This window comes from Mesocricetus auratus, unplaced genomic scaffold (genome assembly GCF_017639785.1).
Source record: "Mesocricetus auratus isolate SY011 unplaced genomic scaffold, BCM_Maur_2.0 Super-Scaffold_100020, whole genome shotgun sequence".
NCBI lineage: Eukaryota > Metazoa > Chordata > Mammalia > Rodentia > Cricetidae > Mesocricetus > Mesocricetus auratus.
Genome location: NW_024429201.1, coordinates 15377683 through 15399307, shown reverse-complemented (window position 1 = coordinate 15399307; position 21625 = coordinate 15377683). Strand labels below are relative to the sequence as shown.

The 21625-nt window shown below is 35.8% G+C and overlaps 1 protein-coding gene across 9 annotated transcripts in view; it reads right to left on the bottom strand.

The window, feature by feature from the left end:
* Positions 1 to 21625, bottom strand: part of Erbin (erbb2 interacting protein) — a 110393-nt gene that overhangs the window by 30970 nt on the left and 57798 nt on the right. For all 9 annotated transcript variants that reach the window (XM_040729089.1, XM_021222839.2, XM_021222858.2 and 6 more), the window contains 9 exons: positions 18140 to 18203; positions 16152 to 16226; positions 15286 to 15430; positions 13916 to 13988; positions 13460 to 13589; positions 12875 to 12990; positions 11051 to 11120; positions 6016 to 6115; positions 391 to 512 (listed from right to left, as the gene is read on the bottom strand). In XM_040729089.1, the coding sequence (XP_040585023.1) occupies positions 391 to 512; positions 6016 to 6115; positions 11051 to 11120; positions 12875 to 12990; positions 13460 to 13589; positions 13916 to 13988; positions 15286 to 15430; positions 16152 to 16226; positions 18140 to 18203 (895 nt within the window). The remainder of the gene's footprint in view (positions 1 to 390; positions 513 to 6015; positions 6116 to 11050; positions 11121 to 12874; positions 12991 to 13459; positions 13590 to 13915; positions 13989 to 15285; positions 15431 to 16151; positions 16227 to 18139; positions 18204 to 21625) is intronic.

The following is a 21625-nucleotide window of genomic DNA, read 5'->3' as shown; positions in this document are numbered from 1 at the left end:
AATAAGAGAAACATGAAGTATTAGTATTTCTAACGTCAATCTATAATCGATCTCAAGTTCTGGATATCTGGTCACAGGAACAGTAAATACAGATGATGAATTTATAAAAATTCTGTTTTCTTATATATATATATATTTCAAATTCAGTTGTTTTGTCTTTCCCTTTCTTTCTCCCAGTGCTGGGGACCAAACTGGGCCTTTACACGACAGACAAGATTCCACCAGTGAGTTACAGCTCTCCTCAAAATGTGCCTTTTATACTTTTTCATAAGAGAAATAATTTGATTTAGTAAGTGCTTTGAGAGTATGCAATGAGTCCAGTACTTCTTTGTAGCCACAAGTGGCATATTATAGGTGTACAGTACAAACTTTAAAAACTAACAGACTCACTCTGGGGGGCGCCTCTCTTTCATCTTTATCTTCGTCACATTCAAATGCCACCTGGGCCCGCTGTTTCCTCTGTTCTTCCCACAGTGCAGGGTTAAAACTTTCATTATCTGATATGAACATAACTAGAATAAAAGAAAAATGACCATAGTTTACAATAATCACAGAAACTATCACTTATACCATAATCTGCATTATGAAAACAAGTCTGTGGCAGCTAAAACTGGTCCAGTATAACAGCAACAAATTCCAGGATAAGAAACAGGCTTCTGTTTTAAGATTTCTTTACAATGACCACTGCGATTTTTATTTCTCAGAAGTTGATTAGGTTTTTGTTACTAGAAGGATTCATGAAGTTGCTAATTTAAACACTACAAATACATAGGCTTTGTATAAGACCCTAAAAAAGTTAAAACAGTAAGGCTACCACATCTTTCAATTTTAGAATTCTTTTTACCATTAAAGTTCAATAAGCATGAAGGGATAAAGGAGTTTAAAAACAGAGTAAGTTATTTTGTGAAGAAATAAAATGAGCCAGGCTGTGGTGGTGCATGCCTTTAGTCCCAGCACTCAGGAGGCAGAGGCAGGCGGATCTGTGAGTTTGAGGCCAGCCTGGTCTACAGAGCAAGTTCATGAACAGGCTCCAAAGCTACGGAAAAACCCCGTCTCAAAAAACCAAGGGGGGGGACTATTGTGGTGGCAATTATATCTTTGTATTAAGTACTCAGGAGGTAATTTTGTGGATTATTTTCCTCCTTCCACCTTTACATATACTCTGGGGATGAAGCTTTGATTATCATGCTTGGCTGGCAAGTAATTTGACTCATTGAGCCATGTTGACAGCCCTTGGGTAGCAACTGCAAACACCAGTCAACCTCCAAATGCAGCAATTTTACACAAGAATGTATTCAGAACCCCAGAGTTTCTAACTCTGACCATGGCTCTCATTCTCAATAGCTACTGGTTAACTACATTTCCTACTATTTTGAATAAATCTCTTACCTTCGGTTCAGGGTCCCAGGTAATATTATTTCCTACCCTTACCTTAGAGTCTAACAAATTTGAATGCTAAGGTGCCTTCATTCAACTCTCTAGTATCTGACTACATGTGGTGGTTTTTTCAAGACTTGCCATATCTGATGATGCCATCCTACTCTGTAATTTTATAGTTCCTAAGTATCTTCAATCCCAATGTTAATCTTCACATTAGCTAAGGGATTCAGTCATGATCATACTCAAAACGTTCCTGCCTTCTAAATATTAAGTCACGTCCTGCTCAGGTTTTTAGTCATCTTTCTCTCCCAACCTGCAAAACCACTTTAGTTTTTACTTCCTTCTTTAATGAAGCGCCCATTTCATGATACACTACCACTTCCTTCAAATGTTCTTTTCTCAACCACCAGGAGCAAGTTTCTTTTACATTACATGTCACTATGGGGGGCGATGGTAAAAATTCTCAGAGAGGTACTCCAGACTGACATTACCCCCACCAAGCTGTTTTCCTAGTTATCAATATTACATACACAATGTGTACCTATATAATGTAATTTGGAAAATGATCGTATATTCCCTTCTCCTAATTCAACTAGGTCAACCACGGTAGTACACAGTTTTAATCCCAGCACTCAGAAGGAGGATGTAGGTAAGTCAAGATGAGTTTAAAGAATTCTAGGTCAGCCATGGCTACATATTGAAACCCTTTCTCCAAAAAGACTAATTCCTCTATCCAGGCTGAAACTCTCATTTGTATTCTTTCAAATTTACTCACCATTATCCACCTTTAGTTTCTGAAAGGCAAGTGGTTTCACTGAGCTCTAATAGCACCTGCCTCATAGGCTGACAAAATCAGAATAAGCTCACTGTGAACAATGTGAAACACACTTTCAAGCTGGCAAAAACTAAAACTGAACAGTAATATTCACGGTCTCATTCATCTACTTCTTAGAAGTACCGGAATGAAAAAAGACATTTCCTTGAAGTTCAAAGGAAACTCACCATACTCCTGATAACACTATGGTAGTTTTCTTCCTCTGTGTTTATCAATAGCATGTGAATATAATGGTATACACATGACAGTTGGAGAACAGCTTGCCGAATCGGTTATCTCCTCCCATCAAGTGAATTACAGGGATTGCATTTAAGTCATCAGATTTGGGGGCAAGCTCTCTTACCTGCTGATCTCATTCTGCAGCCTCAACCACTATAGTTTCTAATTTGAGATATGAGTACATTATATTCATGTATACCTATGGTGAGATACTTCAAGTGGCAAAAGAATTCCAAGGAAACCCAAGAGTTTTCTGATTAATTGATATACTACAAATTTCCATAACACATCCCTTCTACCTTAAAAAAAATGCTGAAATAACACCAATGGTGGCATAATTTTGCTACTTCTGCTCTGTTAGAATTTGAACAACACTTCCTTATTTAGACAATCATCCTTAAAAGAAGGAATCAGAATAGAAAGTAAGCTGAAACAGAGGTTGGATAAAGAAGGCCAGGTAGATCTGAATCATGAAAATAGGAAACAGTAAAAGAAGAAATCAGCCAGGTGTTGGTGGCACACGCCTTTAATCCCAGCACTCAGGAGGCAGAGGCAAGCGGATCTCTGTGAGTTCGAGACCAGCCTGGACTACCAAGCGAGTTCCAGGACAGCCTCCAAAGCCACAGAGAAACCCTGTCTTGAAAAACCAAAAAAAAAAAAAAAAAACCAAAAAAAAAAAAAAAAAAAAAAAAGAAGAAATCAAGGCATTTATACCTGTGGTTGCAAACACTCACAGTTTGGATATCTTAGAGAAGGGCTAGCAGGAACCTTTCTGAAAATGACCAGAGAGTAAATGCTCTAAACTTTATGAGCCTGAAGCAATTGATGACATAGTGTGTACATTGGAAGATAGTTGTAAATATGATAAGTTAGTTGTAAATACAGGTATAAACTACTTAATTTTTTTCAAAGTCATTCAAACTGATGATTTTAAGGACAGATTAAAGAAAAGACTGGAAATAACTAAACAGATCAAAACTTTAACCCATTTAAACTTGTATTTCTATAATGTGACAAACAGAACACTATCATCTTTGTAAGAAGAAAGACTTGCTTTGATAAGGTTATTGTTTCATAGGTATTTTTTGAAACACTTATTCAGGAATAGCAAAGGCTATTCAGGCCTTGTGTTGAAATCCAAGTTAGGTTTTTGATATGTCACATGTAAGCAACACCATTGAAAAGTCTGTAATTAAAGATCTAAGAATAAACTTAAAAGATACATCTCTTTTCCATGTATTTAAATCTACTTCCAACATATTATTTATCAAAATTATAAAATGTAGAACTGTTTACATAACAAAATAGTATACTTATTTTTAAGTTATCAGTACTGAAATATTGATAAATGTTGTGCTGACTAGTTTTATGTCAACTTGCCACTAGCTAGAGTCATTTCGCAAATTTAAAAAATGCCCCCACCAGATAGGATTACGGTACTTTTTTTTTTTTTTTTTTTTTGGTTTAAAATTGATGTGAGAAGTCCCAGATCACTGTGGGCAGTCCCACCCCTGGGCTAGTAGTCCTAGATGCAATAAGAAAGTAGGATAAGAAAGCCATTAGGAGGCAAGCCATAAGCAACAACCCTCCACAGCCTCCACTCTAGCTTCTGTCTCAAGTTCCTGCCCTGAATTCCCTCAGTAATGAAGGGCAAACTGAGTGTAAGCTGAAATAAACCCTTCCCTCGTTCCCTCGACAAGTTGCTTTTGGCTATCATGTTTTATCACACCAGTAGAAACTCTAAGACACAAGTAAATAAAAATTCTGCATGTTAGAAATGAAGTTTACCCAGGCAGTTGTGTCCCACACCTTTACTTCCAGCACTGGGGAGCAGAGGCAGGCAGATCTCTGAGTATGAGGCCAGCCTGGTCTACAGAGCTAGTTTCAAGACAGCCAGGACTAATAATGCTTATGTTACCAATAAAGCAGTATGGAGAATGATTGCAAATATTTGACTATGTCAACAAAACATTTGCTTGTCTGCTCTTATTCATCAGAACTCACCTCAGTTTTTCATCTTTCCTTATTTCTAAAGAAGATTTGTGAAAATAGGAAATAGAACTAAGTACTGATCTAAATATGAAATGTTTCCCACAGGCTCACATTTTGAGTGGTAGTATTTTGGGAATCTGTGAAAACCTTAGGGCTGGGATTGTGCTGGGAAGGTCAGGGGCAGTATGCCTCTAAGGGTGACACTAGGTCTCCGCCCTCTTCCTCTGCCTCTGTGACTCCTTGAAGGGAACTGCTCCGGATCTATTCTACCTTCTTAGGAAGATGAAATAAGACCACTGAAGTTACGAACTAAGTAACTGTTCTCCTGTTATGTAGTCATAGCAATGTAAAAACTTGACTAACACAGCAAGAAAGTGTAGAGTCCCGTAACTACTATCAGCTACACAATATGACCAAGTACTTGTCCTTAGTGTAGTAAAAAACATTACTATAGTACCTAAAACATTTGTAAGGCAAAACATGAAATGATTTCTTAGTTCAAAGAGAACATTCATTCTTATGTTCTATTCACAGACTGATATAACATTTTAGTAAAGGATCACATAATAAAATATTTCTGTTGCTAGTACTCAAGTATAGACTAGAAGTAGTCAGACAGTACATAAGTAACTGACTGGTTCAAATGGAACTGTTAATGTCATTTAAAGATGAGGAAATGGAAACTTACCCACTAAATTTCCCATGGCATATTTTATTTTTATTTTATATGTATGTGTTTTCTACCTGCATGTATATCTGTGTACTACATGCAAGCTTGGGGCCCACTGAGTCCAGAAGAGGTTATCAGATAATTTAGAACTGAAGTTATAGACAATTATAAGCTACTAAATGGGTGCTGAGAATAGAATCTGGGTCCTCTGGAAGAACAGAAAATGTTCTTAACCACTGCATCTTTTTTCCAGCCCCTTCATGGAATATTTTATGTGTTAAGACTAACGATAAATTTAAACTTTTCTTTAACATTATATAGAGTTAATTTCTAAGTAACTTCAGACCATAGATATTTTTACTGTTTTCAGAAAGATGCATACATATATAAAAAGACATTTTTAAAATGTAATTTTTAAAATGTTATAACCACTACTACCACATATACTAAAAAAACTTGGTCCTGTCTTCACACAATAATCCACAAGTACACACCAGTGGTCAGTATTAAAGAATATATTCTCTTGTTGGGCAAAACACAGAGAGTAATTCAGCAGTGACTATAGTTGGAGCTTCACAGATGACCTTCATCTTGTGTGTGGACTCCACGGGTATTATATGCAACAGAAGAAACCATTTCCTGGTTTAACACTTCTAGTCACACAATGCTTCACAAGCATTCCTAACATTGAAGTAAGAAGTGCTACACTTGATAACATTATCAATGTAACTTAAATATAGAAAACACAATACATTTTCACACCTCTAAATTCAACTCATAGATATTACTTATCCAACTATTTTCTAAAAACTTTCTGATCACTTTTCCAAACTCCCAATTAAATAATAAAGAGTTCTGGAGCTAAAACTTCTCTTGGCATTTAAATAAGGGGAAGGGGAGAGAAGTCTTCAATGCCTACCATCTTCCGTCCTGGGTTGCTGAGGGAACATGTAGTTAGTAAGCACCATTTTCTCAGTATCTGAATCAGTTTCTTTTTGAAGAGGTATCAGAGGTTTAGACTAGGGAAAGAAAACAAATGGTTAATTTTCAATAAATCTAAAGGAAATAACTATCTATCAATCCCTACAAATAATACCCACCAATTTTACAAAATATCAAGGTGCAGGTTACAAAAACAAATTTGTATATATATAAAACAGCACTTTAAGCCTTCATTTGAAACCACATAGAAATCTAAAAAATGGGGCTGGAGAGAAGGCTCAGAGGTTAAGAGGTCCTGAGTTCAATTCCCAGCAACCACATGGTGGCCCACAACCATCTACAATTCAATCTGGTGCCCTCTTTGGGCATGTAGTCAGAATACTGGATATGTAATAAACAAATAAATCTTAAAAAAAAAAGATAAAAGAAAATCTAAAAACTGACTTTTAGATTAATTCATAAATTTTAACAAAAGGCAAATTCAATATGTACTAATTATCACTGAAACAATTATAGAATATTTTAATATGCCAAGAATATCTATAGCCCATAAATTATTTACTACACAATGATTTTACTAATAAGATAATAAAGCATTTTCCCATTTTATGTTACTTTGCTGTCTCTATTATTTCTTTTTGCAAAAAATGCTTTTTAAGGAAAAAAAACATTTACGAGGTTTAAATTAGTTATCCAAACATTTTTTTCTAGCAGTTAGCTGCTAAATAGATAGTGCTTAAAAGTAATTAGTAAGTTAAAAACTGCTTCTCTCCTATCTCCCAATGGTACCAACAAGATACTTGGTGGAGCCTCCAGGAATTTTAGATTTTGTTCTTTTCTTAGTATCTTTCCTCTAATAGTTAACAAATAGTATCAATCTCTTTCCTAATACAACTGACTCTTACTTTCAATATACTCACCTAAAATTCTACCACTAAGAGCCTTAAATGACTCCAAGTAGGCAGGAATTACCTAGTCTTCTCTACTATATTACCTTTCAGTTCATTCTTTGGATAAAATCTTGTAAAACCTAATTCCATCCTGAAATCTTACTCCCAAATATTTAAAAATTTTGTAACCCTCACCTGGTTAAAAACTAAACTGTCCTACATTTTCAAATAGTCTGACAATTTACTTGACTTCCTCAAACAATGGAATTGGTAACCCTACCCTTTCCTAAAGATCTGCTTCCTCGAACTCTCAAATAAAGGTTGATTCTTCTCTCACTGTGTTTTCCACAAGCAGGATAGAGATGACAGTATTTACAATGTCCTAAAAGCTCACCCTGGTCTCTCTTCAAACATAATCTTCCAAGTCTGCTTTCTAAATTCAACCTCATTATCCACCAATCCCCTCCACTCACATAATGATTATCACTAGGTGGAGCACAGTTAATTAAAAATTTCAAAATATTCCAATATCTGAAAACACTGAACACTGGCATGATTGTCACAAGTAGAAGAGGACACATGTGACCTCAAGAGAAAGTTTATGCTAGAAATAAAAAATTTAATTTAAAATGTCACATAAAATGATTTTCAAGATATGTAAGTAATACATGAAATGTTAATAAAGTTTATTATTAGATTTTGATTCCTAGGTCATTATTCATGAATATTACAAGAAAATTCTGGGAGGCAGAGATAGATGAATCTCTGTGAGTTTGCGGCCAGACTGGCCTACATAGATAGTTCCAGGACAGCCAGGGCTGTTAGACAGGGAAACCCTGTCTTAAATACCAAAAGAACAACAAAAAAAGAAAATCCAAAAATCTTATCCCAAGCGTATCAGATAAAGGATACTCAATCTGCATTCCCATCTCTCTCATACTAAATATTTCCACAGTCATAGGTAATTCAACAGATATAAAATATAAATAGCATAGATATACTTTTGGTCCAGTAGTTCTTAGTGTGTGAAAAAGCAGCCTTCCTTTAAATGGCAGTATCAAAATAACCTAGGACATTTTTAAAAACCAATTTTCCTGAAAGTATTCTATTATCATTTAAACAACCCACTGTGAATATTTTAAAATAGGTGAACTGAATGGCATATTAATTATGCTTCATAAAAATTATAATCATTACTATTTATGGAGTACATGGACAGAGAGAAAAATTAGTTTTTCAAGCTTTCTACATACCTTGAATGCCTAACTACTGACCTTTAATCCCATTTAATTTCAGATACTCATTCAGTTCTCTTGCTGTAAGACTCAGGACATCAACTATTTAGCATTCTTCTTCTGAAATCTAAAATCACTCATTCATCAAAAACTTACACTAACAGAGAAGACACAGCAAAACAAAATATCTACACTGACTTCTGGAGACTGCAGTATATAAGAGTGATAAAACACCTAACAAAACTGGCTATTACAATAAACACAAGCTGACAAGGTGTAGTGCACTAGAGAGCATAGGTGCATTCACTTGCTACTGTCTCAGACAGACAGGACAGCATTTCTGAGAGGGTTAAGGTGAGGAGAGGAAAAGAATAGGCAGGTAGGGTAAAGAATGTTATAAATGAGAATTCATTTGGTAGGAAGAATAAGAGGTAAAGAAATAGCTACACCATGAATGAGACCTCAAGGCCTATGATATGCAGAAAACCCACGAGCATTATTTCAAGGAGGATAGTGCAAGTTTAAGATTGAGAGATCCCATGATAACAGTATTAATGTGTATGGGGGCTAGAAAGAGCACACAGTAGCAGGAGGCAAAGACCCAGTACAAAGTTATGTCAACATCTGAGTCAGCAGTGTTCAATTTGTAATTGTCTAGTAGCTATACCTTTTTTTTTTTTAAAGGCAAAAACATGGTGTAGTGCAGTGCTTGGCTAGTATACAGGAGGCTCCGGGTCTGAATCCTAGTATTGGGGTGTGGGTTGAAGCTGAGCATGGTAGTCGATGACTGTAATCGCACCACTCTACATACTGAGACAAGATGATTTTGAGTTCAAGGCCAGCTTGGGTTATATACCAAGACTTCATCTCAGGAGCAAAACTGGGGTGGGAGCTCAATAGATATGAAAATAATTTCAATAATGCATTCAATTTAACCTTACTTTAAAAATCAAAAATTTTAGCATAAAATCCAAAATAAAAATTATGATTGCAAAATTCATATTTTTTAAATGATCACACTACAGCAAAAACTCCGGTACATAATTAATTATGAACACGTGTCTTTGGATTAAATACGTATGACACTACTGGGTTTTATACTGAGCAGGTCTATATGAAATGATAAAACACACATGCACATGTATTCAAGATTCCTGAGGACTTGGTGATGCACTGGACTGGCAGTACAAGGGATGTTAGTAGTTAGGTTATACTCCTGTGTGTCTGTGACTCCATAAAACATTTCTCAGTGAGTTAAGGATCCCAGGAAACATTTGGGACAGAAGATGGTATGCTGTCTTAGGGAGCTGATTACAAGATATGTAAGGTCAGTATTAGACAGATACTATGCCATACGTATGATCCAGGCACAGATACCAGAAAATAAAACAGAGGAGCATCATTCTGTAAGCCACTGAGAAAAGAACCAGGCCTGAAAAGCAGGCTGCAGAGCCACCAAGTAAGCAGCAGAACCAGGTAAGGACAGCAGGCAACTCTCCAACTCTACCGTTCTCACAATACTTGATAGTCACCGCACCAAAACTTCTCACTTCTTTACCTTTCAATTCTCTTTCATTGGCTCTTTCTTGACTATGTGGTAACATTTAACTTCAAACCTCTCTTCTCAACAACCAAGATCTCCTTCCTGTGATTATCTTTCTCTTACACCTGGGCAGGCAGTTATATTCACGGGTCAGGCATGCTGATGTACACCTTTAGTCCCAGCATGCAGAAGGCAGGAGGCAGAGGTAGAAAGATCTCTATGAATTTGACACCAGCCTGGCATATATAGCAAGTTCCAGTCCAGCTAAAGTTACATAGCAAGACCTTGCCTCTTTTGAGTAACTTCAAGTAAAGTAAAATATTTGTATCAAAAAACTGAGCAAAGTAGTATCACGGCCTTTAGGATTATCTCAAATTAATCATTGAAGTACTACTTTCTTTTCTACTACTATTACACATTTTTGCTCACTTATATCATTACAAGCCCATAACATTATTCTTAATACTCCAGATAAGAAACCAGTCTAATAGGGCAAGAGAGACAGCTCAGAGGTTAACAGCTCTTGCAGAGGACCTGGATTTGGTTCCCAGCTCCCACATGGCAGCTTACAACCACCTGTAACTCCAATTCTAGGGGATCCTATGTCCTCTTCTGACCTTCTCAGGCACCAGGCACACATACATACATGCAGGCAAAACACTTAAAAAACGTAAAATAAATCAATCTTTAAGAAAACAAATATCAACCGAAGTGTCCATCAATGAATGGTTGGCTGAGGATGGTGTAACACATAATGAAATACAAGTCAGCCTTTAAAGGAAAGGGTATTTTGTGATTTGAAACAACATAAATGAATCTGGAATACATTATGCTAAATGAAATAACCCTGACACAGAAAGATAACTATCACATGATGTCATGGAAAGAGATGAAAACATTAACTAACTGGGACTTGGACTGGGAGTGATTGGGACATGCTGGTTCAAGTGCACACAGCTGATAGGAAGAAAAAACTCAAGAGCTCTACTGCAGACTACAGCAACTTTAGTCACAAACACTGCATCATTCAAAACTGTTGAGAGAACAGATTTTATGTGAACTCAAAAACGAAGTGACAATGGTAGTAATGATGTGACGTTAAGTGGAACTGAGTCTGATTTCCTGATCTTTCTATGTTTTAATGGGTTTGGAAACTTGCTAAATACAACAAAATTTATTACTTAATTATATCTGTGTTAAAAATTGTTTCTAAATATGGTATTTCTTCATTTTTACATGTGAACCAAAGTATAACTGCTCTTAGGTGGTACTATATAAATTAAAGAGTATAATTATACAACACAATTGGAACCCCAGCCAAATTTACTAGATCAGAATGCTTACCTGATTATCTGAGAGCCACATAGCAGTCAACTGTTGTAGCTTTGTAAAGCTAAAAGGCAAATTCTTTAACCTAAATGAAAAGGACAAACAAAATTATACTCAAAATTAGAATATTCCAAATGACTTAAAGACTGCATTGGAAGTGCAGCTCAGTGGTACAGCACTTACCTAGCATGGACCCTATCTTACTACCACCTAGTACCACAAAAATAATTAAAATGAAAGTATAAGCCATCTGAACAATACTGTATATTGGTATATGCAGATAAGATAAAACGAAAAGTAATGCCAAATGCACACTTTTATACAGGAGAAAAGGACAAGGACAAAACCATTATCTAGTTTTAAAAACAATTCTCTAACTGATTTAATTCAGCAGATAAGAATAATCTACTAAATGATAATTAAAACAAAACAAAGCAAAAAAAACAAAAACAAAACATTTTATGATATGCACCAGCCCCAAAGGAGGACAATCCTGAGGATTGTCAACAATGTAAGACTTGAAAAGCAATCTCCAATGTTAATATAAAAACACTCCAGGTGTATGACTTTATTCCAGGACAGTCACATTTAATCTATCCAATATGAGTTTCTATAATTTTAATAAGCAGAAAAAAACCAACTCTGCTAAAAAAATAAAAACTGTTCATACCATAAAGAAAGGCAAGGTCACATTGAGTACTCACTCACAAAATTGTTTTGTTTTTCTATTTAGAGAGAACTACTACTGTAGGGAAGAGTTTATTTTAAAAACACTGCATTGTACTACACGTTAGTGAGCCACTGCTATTTTAAGATGATAATATATAAAAAATAAAGTGGTATAAATGTTTATTTAGGGTAGTAAATTAAAATAGGATCCTACTTAAACTAAAATTTTTACTTTATCCTTGCTATTGTAGGCCTAGATAGTCTTCCGGGCATACTTTTGAAGACAGCATTTGAGCATCTAGTGCTCTCCTTTGGAAAGGGAAATTATGAGAAGAAACATGGTTCTTAAATAAAATGCAGCCGTTAGGACAATGTGGACAAGTCAGTCAGAATACTGTACTTAAAGTTTTACTTTAAAAACTATGTGAACTTCAAATTTCTCCTACATAAAAGAGAAACACCTATTGTACTATTATTCCAAAGGGATAGTCTTCATATTTTGTAAAGTACTATAAAATAAAATACAAAATATCCCACAATTGGGTTTTTTTTTTGTTTTGTTTTGTTTTTTCGAGACAGAGTTTCTCTGTATTGTTTTGGAGCCTGTCCTGGAACTCGCTTGGTAGACCAGGCTTGGTCTCGAACTCAGAGAGATCCACCTGCTCTGCCTCCCGAGTGCTGGGATTAAAAGCATGCAACACCAATGCCCAGCCCCACAACTGTTGTTTAAACAGCCTCAGTCTCCCAACCCCAGCAGTCACTATTCTAGTCTAGCAATCCTAGAGGGCAATCAATTTGCTCCACAATTTGGTTTTTGCGACCCAAGCTGTGTGAATGAATCTCTGCCCAGAAAAACACAAGCAAAGATTAGGTTAAAAAAGTTGCTTTGCTCAACAGCAGTACTAAGGTGAATTTGGGCCTATAGGAATTAAAAGGTTATGTAATAACGAGACAATCAAGGTTGTATAGTTATGTTGATTCAAAATAAACCATGACAATTACAACATGGTAAGTAATATCAGATAAAGTTTGTTCGTTCTTTCAATTATAAAATTTATATAATATAAAAAATACATATAAAGAGAAATAAACACCAGATAGCATAGTACATTTTATATCAAACTTTAATTTCATTCAATGTATTACATAAGCCAACTGAAAATTACAAACCTATTGTCACTTAAATTAATGACTTTTAATTTTTGCATATCTCCCATTTCCTCTGGAAGTGTCTCTAGTTTATTAGAATGGAGAAACAGCACAGTTATATTTTTCCAGTTTCCAATCTGAAAGAGAAACAAACTGGAGATCACAAACCTGATCTATAGGTTAACAAACAAAAGAATATTACTATATCTGAAAGTTTGGAAAAATATTCTCTGCGTAATACTTTTGAAGTAACTTTATTCTTTTTTTTTTTTCCTGTAAGACAGGGTTTCTGTGTAGCTCTGGCTGTCCTGGCACTCACTTGCTCTGTAGACCAGGCTGGCCTCGAACTCAAGAGCTCTGACTGCCATTGCCTCCTAAGTGCTGGAATTAAAGGTATGTGCCACCACTACACAGCTTTAACTATTCTTTTTAAATTATTAACTTTCATTTAAAAAGGAAAATGTTTAGTAACATCTTTAAAAGTTATATAGCCTGTCATTATTCAGATAATACATAAACTGATTAATAAACTTCTACAAAGAAAAATAAAACCCCAATATGTTTTAAAAGCAGACAATAATCTGAAATAAATATAACATACTGTACCTCTGGGGGTAACTGCTGTAAGAAATTGTGATCTGCAGCAAATGTTCTTATGTTTGTGAGCTGCCCAACTGAAGAAGGCAAAGCTTCAATTTCATTGAAACTGCAATCCAGTTCTTCTATTGACCTTAACCTATAATTATAAGTGGAAACACAGAGTTTTAAAACTCTAAACTACCTCCAAAGCCACAGAGAAACCTTGTTTTGAAAAAGCAAAAAAAAAAAAATACCCAAAATTTAACAGCATAACAACATGAACTTCAGCAAACAATGAAATTTAATAAAGCTAAATATTATCAACAATAAATTAGACTATTTTTATTATAATAATTAAACTGTATGCAAATTATTTTAAATGTTTGTGGAATCTGCTTTGTGTAAATTTCTAAAATGCATGCTGAGATACAGACTGAGTTAATTCTAACATTTTCCTTTTCTACACATTCACATACAACTCACCCTCCTATTGAGTCTGGTAGATACATTAACTGGTTTTCATCTATTTTAAGAGTTGTGACATTTTTCAATGAACCTATTGAGAAGAAATAATAAATCATTTTCAGGTTAAATTAGAAAGCAAGTCCATCAATAATGAATGTGAAGGACATTAGATTCGACAAGAATTAGAAAACATTATCAATAAACATATTTAAAAGAGACACTACACCCTAACATCATCTACTCTTACTCACCCAACAAGTCTACTTTCACCCTCCTCACCTTTGTGCGTGCGTGCGTGCGTGCGTGCGTGCATGTGTGTGTGTGGGTATAGCTGTATGAAGTGTGCTTGTGGAGGCCCAAGGTAAAACTGGGATGTCCCTCCACAGGAACCATCCTCGTTTTTTGATGCAGATCTCATGCTAGGATCTGGGGCTCATCTTTTAGGTTAGGCTGGCAGGCTAGGAAATCCCAGGGATCAGCCTCCTCAATGCTGGGAACAGAAGTACACACACCAATAAGGTTGGCTTTTAACATAAGTGTTTGGAATCAAACTCTTATACTTGGCAGGCGAGTCTTCTACTGACTATCTCTCCTGCCCCCAATGCACTATTTAGCTTACCTGAGCAATAACTAGTTTACTACCTTATCCCCAGGTAAAAATTTTTGTCTCCATTGTTCACTTCTGTAACACTGTTTTTAAAAACAATTGACATGGCATAGAGAATTAACTACAATTTGTTACATTAATTTAAAAAAAAAGACAGCAGCATGAAGACTACTTGTCATTACATAACAAAATAGTGTTATGTAAATAAGTACTTTTAAATTAAAATATTAAAATTACTGATTAAATTAAAATAGAATCCTAAAATATAAAATGTACCTTAACTTTAAAACTGGTGTAATTCAACTGAGATGTGAAATAATTTAGTTTTTCTATAATATCACCTTGAAGATTTAAGCTTTTAGACTTTTCATGAAATTGACCTGTCTCACACTTTATCAAACAAGCAACTTGAAAACAGATTTAGCATGAATTGTAAATATGCCATAAATTTTTTAAAATCCTTCTGTTTTTTTTTAACTGTCAATAGTGAAGTAACTGAAAACAGTTTCCAAATAAGGGCTAGGAATCTAATAAAATGAATATGCTAGCTTCTTTGAAAGAATTTATTAAAGTTATAAAACTAGAATGTCCTCAGGATAAATAAAAATAGTAACAACAGTAAAGTAGTAAATTGTACAATAGAGCACATCTGGAAAACTTCAAGTAATTTTGTATGTGCTAGTATGATATAACATTAATAAGAGGATCTTGAATTTCTATAAAAGTCTTAAGTTGAAGTCTTTAATAACTAAAAAGAAATGGTTTTGAAAGCAATACAGACCAATAGTCTCAGGCAGCTGCTGAAGGGAGTTACTTGATAAGAGGAAGTCTTGGAGGTTCTCACATGTTGAAATTCCTTCTTCAACCATTTCAATATTATTTTTAGAAACATCCAAATATGTGAGCTGTCTCAAACTACCAATGAACTGTAAGTAAAAGACATAAAATACCATTATTGGATCAAGTAATTTTGTTTTGTTTGTTTCCAAGACAGGGTTTCTTTGTGTAGCCCTGGCTTTTCTGGAACTCATTCTGTATATCAATCAAGTTGGCCTTGAATTTAGACATCTGTCTGCTCTGCCTCCTGAGCACTGGGATAAAAGGCATGTACTATTATGCCCTGGCTCAAATAATTTTTAAAGTGTAGGTAATAAGCATAATATCAAGTTTTAATTAATAATTAAATCTGAATGTTTTCTAAATGTCACCAGACATATTCAATAATAAGCATGTGGATTACTTTTGTTAAGAAGAATAATAGTTTACTAAGGAAAATATTCATTACCTCCTATGGAATGGAGATACTCTTACGTCTTTAGATAGGGAAGCATACAGTTTCTCAGTAGATAGAGCAGAAACTATTTCTGGAAACACTGAATTTAGTATAAATCTGATTGGTACTACATAATGCATATGTTCTTCGGTAGTTAAAATTTTTTTTAAAATAAAATTGTTATGGGAGTTTTCAGATTTCAATCAAGAATGTGTGTGGTTTTTTAAAAAGTATAATTTGTTTCAAACTGCTTAATAACAAATTAAGTAAACACTCACTGTTTAAATGATTAAAAATAACTTTTAAATGTGCATTTCAAATACTGAAAAGGAGAGTCAGTAATAAATGAACCACTGAAATTTTCATATACATACCCCTGGAATAAAAGTCAGTCTATTACCATCCATCCAAAATTCTTTCAATCCACTTAGTTGTTCAAGTACTTCAGGCTGTTTGGACAGAAGGGGAAGAATTCAAGTAATTTACATGACTATTGGTATCTGGCTAAAGGACCCCAGAAATTCCCAAGGTATTCTTTAATCAAAACATTAAAGGAGAGAGGAGAGGGACAAGCCACCAGTGTTCGCTTCTGTAAGAGACCACTGTTACCAACGAGAAAATCAAATCCCACAAAAACATATAAGACTTATCAAGGCTCTGGATTACCCAATTGTGTCAAGTATTTATATAGTTATTAAAAAAATAAAATAGGACCCATTGTTTAAAAGTATATAATAATAAGATATTCTTATTTATTATCAATTGTGTGTGTGTGTGTGTGTGTGTACAAAATGGCAAAGGGTACTATCATATTCACCCACCACCACAAGTCAGACATTCAGATCTATTATTAATAAAGGTAAGACTTCTAGGTTTATGGGCCAGGCTAATCCCAGTACTTGGGAAGCAGAGGCAGGTGATCTCTGTGAGTTCCAGGCTAGCCTGGTCTACAGAATAAGTTCCAGGACAGCCTTCAAAGCTACAGAGAAACCCTGTCTCAATCAAAAAGACTTCTAGGTGTAACTTGAATTAAGAGAAACTTCCTTTTATAATGTAATTATAATGTAATTCCAGGAGGGAGGGAGGGATGGAGGGAGGGAGGGAGGGAGGGAGGGACGGAGGGAGGGAGGGAGAGAGGGAGGGAGAGAGAGAGAGAGTGTGAGAGTGTGTGTGTGTGTGTGTGTGTGTGTGTGTGTGTGTGTGTGTGTGTGTGTGTGTGTGTGTGTGTGTGTGTGTGTGTGTTGAGACAGAGTTTCTCTGTAGTTTTTGTTGTCCTGGAACTCACTCTGTAGACCAGGCTGGCCTCGAACTCACGGAGATTTCATCTGCCTCTGCAATTAAAGGCGTGTGCCAACAACACTTGGTCAAGTTTTAATTTTTTCTATGTGTGATACTAATACAGATCAAAATTGGTAGGAAAAAGGATGATTTAAAAGCTAATAGAATTCTCAAAACTAGTAAAACAAGATTCACATTGCTTACATAAAAGTTAATATATTTAAAAATAAAAGATAAGATCACGAAAGATAACTCAGGAAGCAAAGCATGTACTTTTTCCACAGTAAGTAAAACTTGGTAAGCAGTGAATTTCGTAAGAAATTATCTTTAATTAGAATATGAAAAGGTAGGCTGGATCACTGTCTGTTCTTTCAGAGGACCTGAGTTTGATGTCCAGAACATGCTGGATCACACTGCCTGTAACTCCAGTTCCAGGGGATTCAACATTCTCTTTCAACCTCCTCAGGCACCAGGGGGAAAAGTGGTACACAGACACACATGAAGGCAAAACTCATACATATAAAATAAAAAAATTTTAAAGAATATGCAAAAGTATTTTAGAAAAGGTGTAAGGTATCCTCAGATATCACAGTAGTCTACTGACTATGGTTGAAATGAACCCAGCCCATAACAGAAATTCTTATTAACACACTATCATTTGAAAGCTGACATAATTTTGAACAGACTTGTAAACATAAATTTGAAATATGATGTTCACAGTTAATGAAAACCTCTTTTAAAAACATATGGCTTATTTTCTGAGCTATTTTTGAGAATGTACTTAGATACAAAAACTGCATACTGACTCCATTTCTTATAAATTCAGCAGTACAGTTCACTTAGAATACAGAGAACAAACTCAACTGACAGACCTCAATGCAATCTCAAAATAATCTATTTCCTCTATCATTTGTCAGATTTCCCTTTGGTTAATTTTTCTACCAGACTGGAAAGTTTAGGTTAAGAATTTTCTTTAAAAACATGTGCAGCTTCTCCTAATTTTAAAGAGAAATACTTCCATTTCCATATTGTATCCCTGAACAAATGTTAAGACTAGTGGCTAGTGAGACTGGTAAGGACTTACCACTTCTGTGAACTCATTACTTCCCAAATCCAGTCTTTCCAGCTGGGTCAGTCTATTCATGGTTCTATTAAAAATGGGGTAACAAAGAATTAACTACACAAATACATAAATTATATAGAAACTTCTAAATCTCATGGTTTAAAACATACTTATATAATATATAGACTTCTCAAAAATACTATTTCAAAGAAAACAGTCATATTTAATTTCCACATATGATAAACTGTCAATTAGTATCTTTAATTTTGGTGTCTCATAGAATAAAACTTCATATAATTAGACTATTTGACAGATGCATAATCATTACCACCGCAATTTCAAGTCTTTTATCTGGGCTGCTTATACATTTGTAAAACGTCAAGACAACTATAACTCTGGAAAGTAATTTTCAAATGTTGAATTGCTCCTCGTGTGTTCGAGCCAAATCAATACAATTCAAAGTAAGGGTTTGTTAAGAATACAAGCAGAAAATCAAAACAATCCTGAGATATCATCTTACTCCTGTAAGAATGGATAAAATCAAAAACACCAATGACAACTTATGCTTGAGAGGATGTGGAGAAAGGGGAACACTCATCCATTGCTGGTGGGAGTACAAATTTGTACAGCCACTTTGGAAATCAGTATGGAGTTTCCTCAGAAAAATGGGAATCAGTCTACCACAAGATCCAGCAATTCCACTCTTAGGCATATATCCAAAGATGCCCATTCATACAACAAGGATGTCTGTTCCACTATGTTCATAGCAGCATTATTTGTAATAGCCAGTACCTGGAAGCAGCCTAGATGCCCCACAAGTGAAGAGTGGATAGAGAAAATGTGGTACATTTACACAATGGAGTACTACTCAGCGGAAAAAAAAAAAAACGGAATCTTGAAATTTTCAGCCAAATGGAGGGCACTAGAAAAATCCATCCTGAGAGAGGTGACCCAGTCACAAAAGACAAACATGGCATGTACTCACTCATATATGGATTTTAGACATGGATCAGGGGAGTGTCAGCCTACAATCCCATGGCCAGTGAGTCTGGGAAACAGGGAGGTTCCCAAGAGATACGCATTATACCCCAGAGAAGTAGAATGAGGCAAGATCTGAGCAGATTGGGAACATTGGGGGAGAGGAGAGGGAACCAGGAAAAAAGAGGGGGATAAGAGGAGGGTAGAAAAAGACATGGGGGAGCAGGAAGGGTTGAGTGGGGTAAGAATAGAGGAGACCAGGATGAGAGATACCATAGTAGTTGTAGTCATTATAGCTTTGAGGAGAGAGCTGACACTAGTGAGATTTCCAGAGATCTACAAGGATAACACCAACTGGAAACCTAAGTAATAGCGGAGATACTACATTAACAGTCCCTCTTTATATGCCATCCTAGAACCTTCATCCAGTGACTGATGGAAGCAGAGACAGATACTCACAGCTAAACATTGAACTAACCCCCTGGAACTCAGTGACAGAGATGGAGGAGTGATGAGCAAAGGGGTCAAGACTGCTGGTGAAACCCACAAAGACAGCTGACTGGACAAGGGGGAGCTCTTAAACCCCAGACTGATGGCTGAGAGGCCAACAGGGGACTGATCCAGACTCCATGAGTGTAGTGTCAGTGAGGAGGATTCAGAAATCTCTGGGGCCTTAAGTAGTAGATCAGTGTTCACCATGGCATACAAATGAACTTTGGGAGCCCATTATACATGGAGGAGTGCTCTCTCAGCCTGGACACATGGGGAAGGGTCCTGCCCTGGATGAAATGACAGACTCTGGAGATCCACCCAAGGAGGGCCTCACCCTCCCTGGGGAATGATGTGGGGATTGGGCTGGGGGTGGGGAGCTGGTGGAGGGACAAGGGAGGATGGGTGGGAGAGGGAGCTGGGATTGATATCTGAAGCATGCACGTTTCTAATTTAAGTAAAAGCATAAGCAAAAATACAAGCAGAATTAGATATTAAGTTTAAGTTAAGTCAATAGGGGTTGTAGAAATGGCACAGTCATCGCAAACACTAGCTCTTCACACAGAAGACTTGGGTTCAGTTCCCAGCACCCACAACTATCCATATCCACAGTTCCACAGCATCCAATAGCTGAGTACCACAGATACATTCGGTACATGTACATACATACAGGCAAAATACAAAAAAGGAGTAAATCTAGGAAGAAAAACATTTAAGTAAAAGCAATAACATATCATGTTCAACTTCCTCCCAAAATGTCAATACTTCTCCAAAAGGAGGATTGGCTCCCTCTCACTCCACACACACACACTTTTGGGTTTTGTTTTCCAAGACAGGGTTTCTCTATGTAACAGCCCTGGCTGTCCTGGAATTCACTTTGTAGACCAGGCTGGCCTCAACCTCAAAGAGCTCTGTCTGCCTCTGCCTCTGGATGCTGAGATTAAAGGCATGAGCTACCAGGTCTGGCACTTGAATTTTCAAGCCTGGTCACATAATCTAAATGTACATGGATATCTTAATATTTAAAACTATGGCTTCTGTATTTATAGCTTATAAAGTTACAAAGATTTTAATCATATAGATTCAAACTAAAAAAAAGAATTATCTATAAAAATCATTTATATAACCTGATTGAACCTCTAAAGAGTTAAAATTCATTGAATTATCTATGGTATCAGATGGTCCATAGGCTACTGCTGCATGTTCTTTCGCCTACAGACTCATAGATGCTGTAGGGCTTTTGTCCCTAGCATGTAGTATACTCATAAGTGGTAGAACCTTTAAAAAAAGGGGGTCTAGTGTAAGGAAGGTAGATGGGTGGGATGCAAAGAAGAAATCACAGGGACTCAGCCACTCCCGTTTTTCTCTTTATTTACAAAGTGTCACAAAGTAAGCACATTTTTTTCTACCTTGCACTCCTCACCAAAGTGTGTTGCTTCTCCACAAGGACAAAAGCCAGGGACTAACCAACTACAAGAAACATAGGACATCAATGGGCTAAAATAAACTATTTTCTGTCAAAGCTTTTGGGTGGGAAGTGTCTGTATTAGTTACTTTTCTCATTACTGTGATAAAATTCTTGAATAAACCAAGAAAGTTCGTATCAGGCATTTTGTCACAATGACAGAAAGATACCTTTTTGCCTCATTAGTTATTACAATAAGCAATTTTTATTTAACCTTTTAACATCCCTTCATACCCAGTAAAGCTTTGAACTAAACCAGTACCAAATCAGTAATCTATACCTCATAAAATCATAATGTGATTCTCTATTTACACTTATTAGCACCACAACAAACTTCATTCACATAATAGAGCCAACCACTAGGGTTAACAGTCACTTGTAATGAAAGTAAAATAGAGTCTCTATATACAAAGACAGATAATCATGTGTGGGTAAGTGGGGGGGTAATATATGCATGATGAATACATGTTAACCAGGGAAGGGTATAATAGAAAATAAAGATATGTTAAAATTTAGTTATTATACACCATAAAGCAAAAGCAACCATAGAAAATTTAATGATTGTGGATATGTTC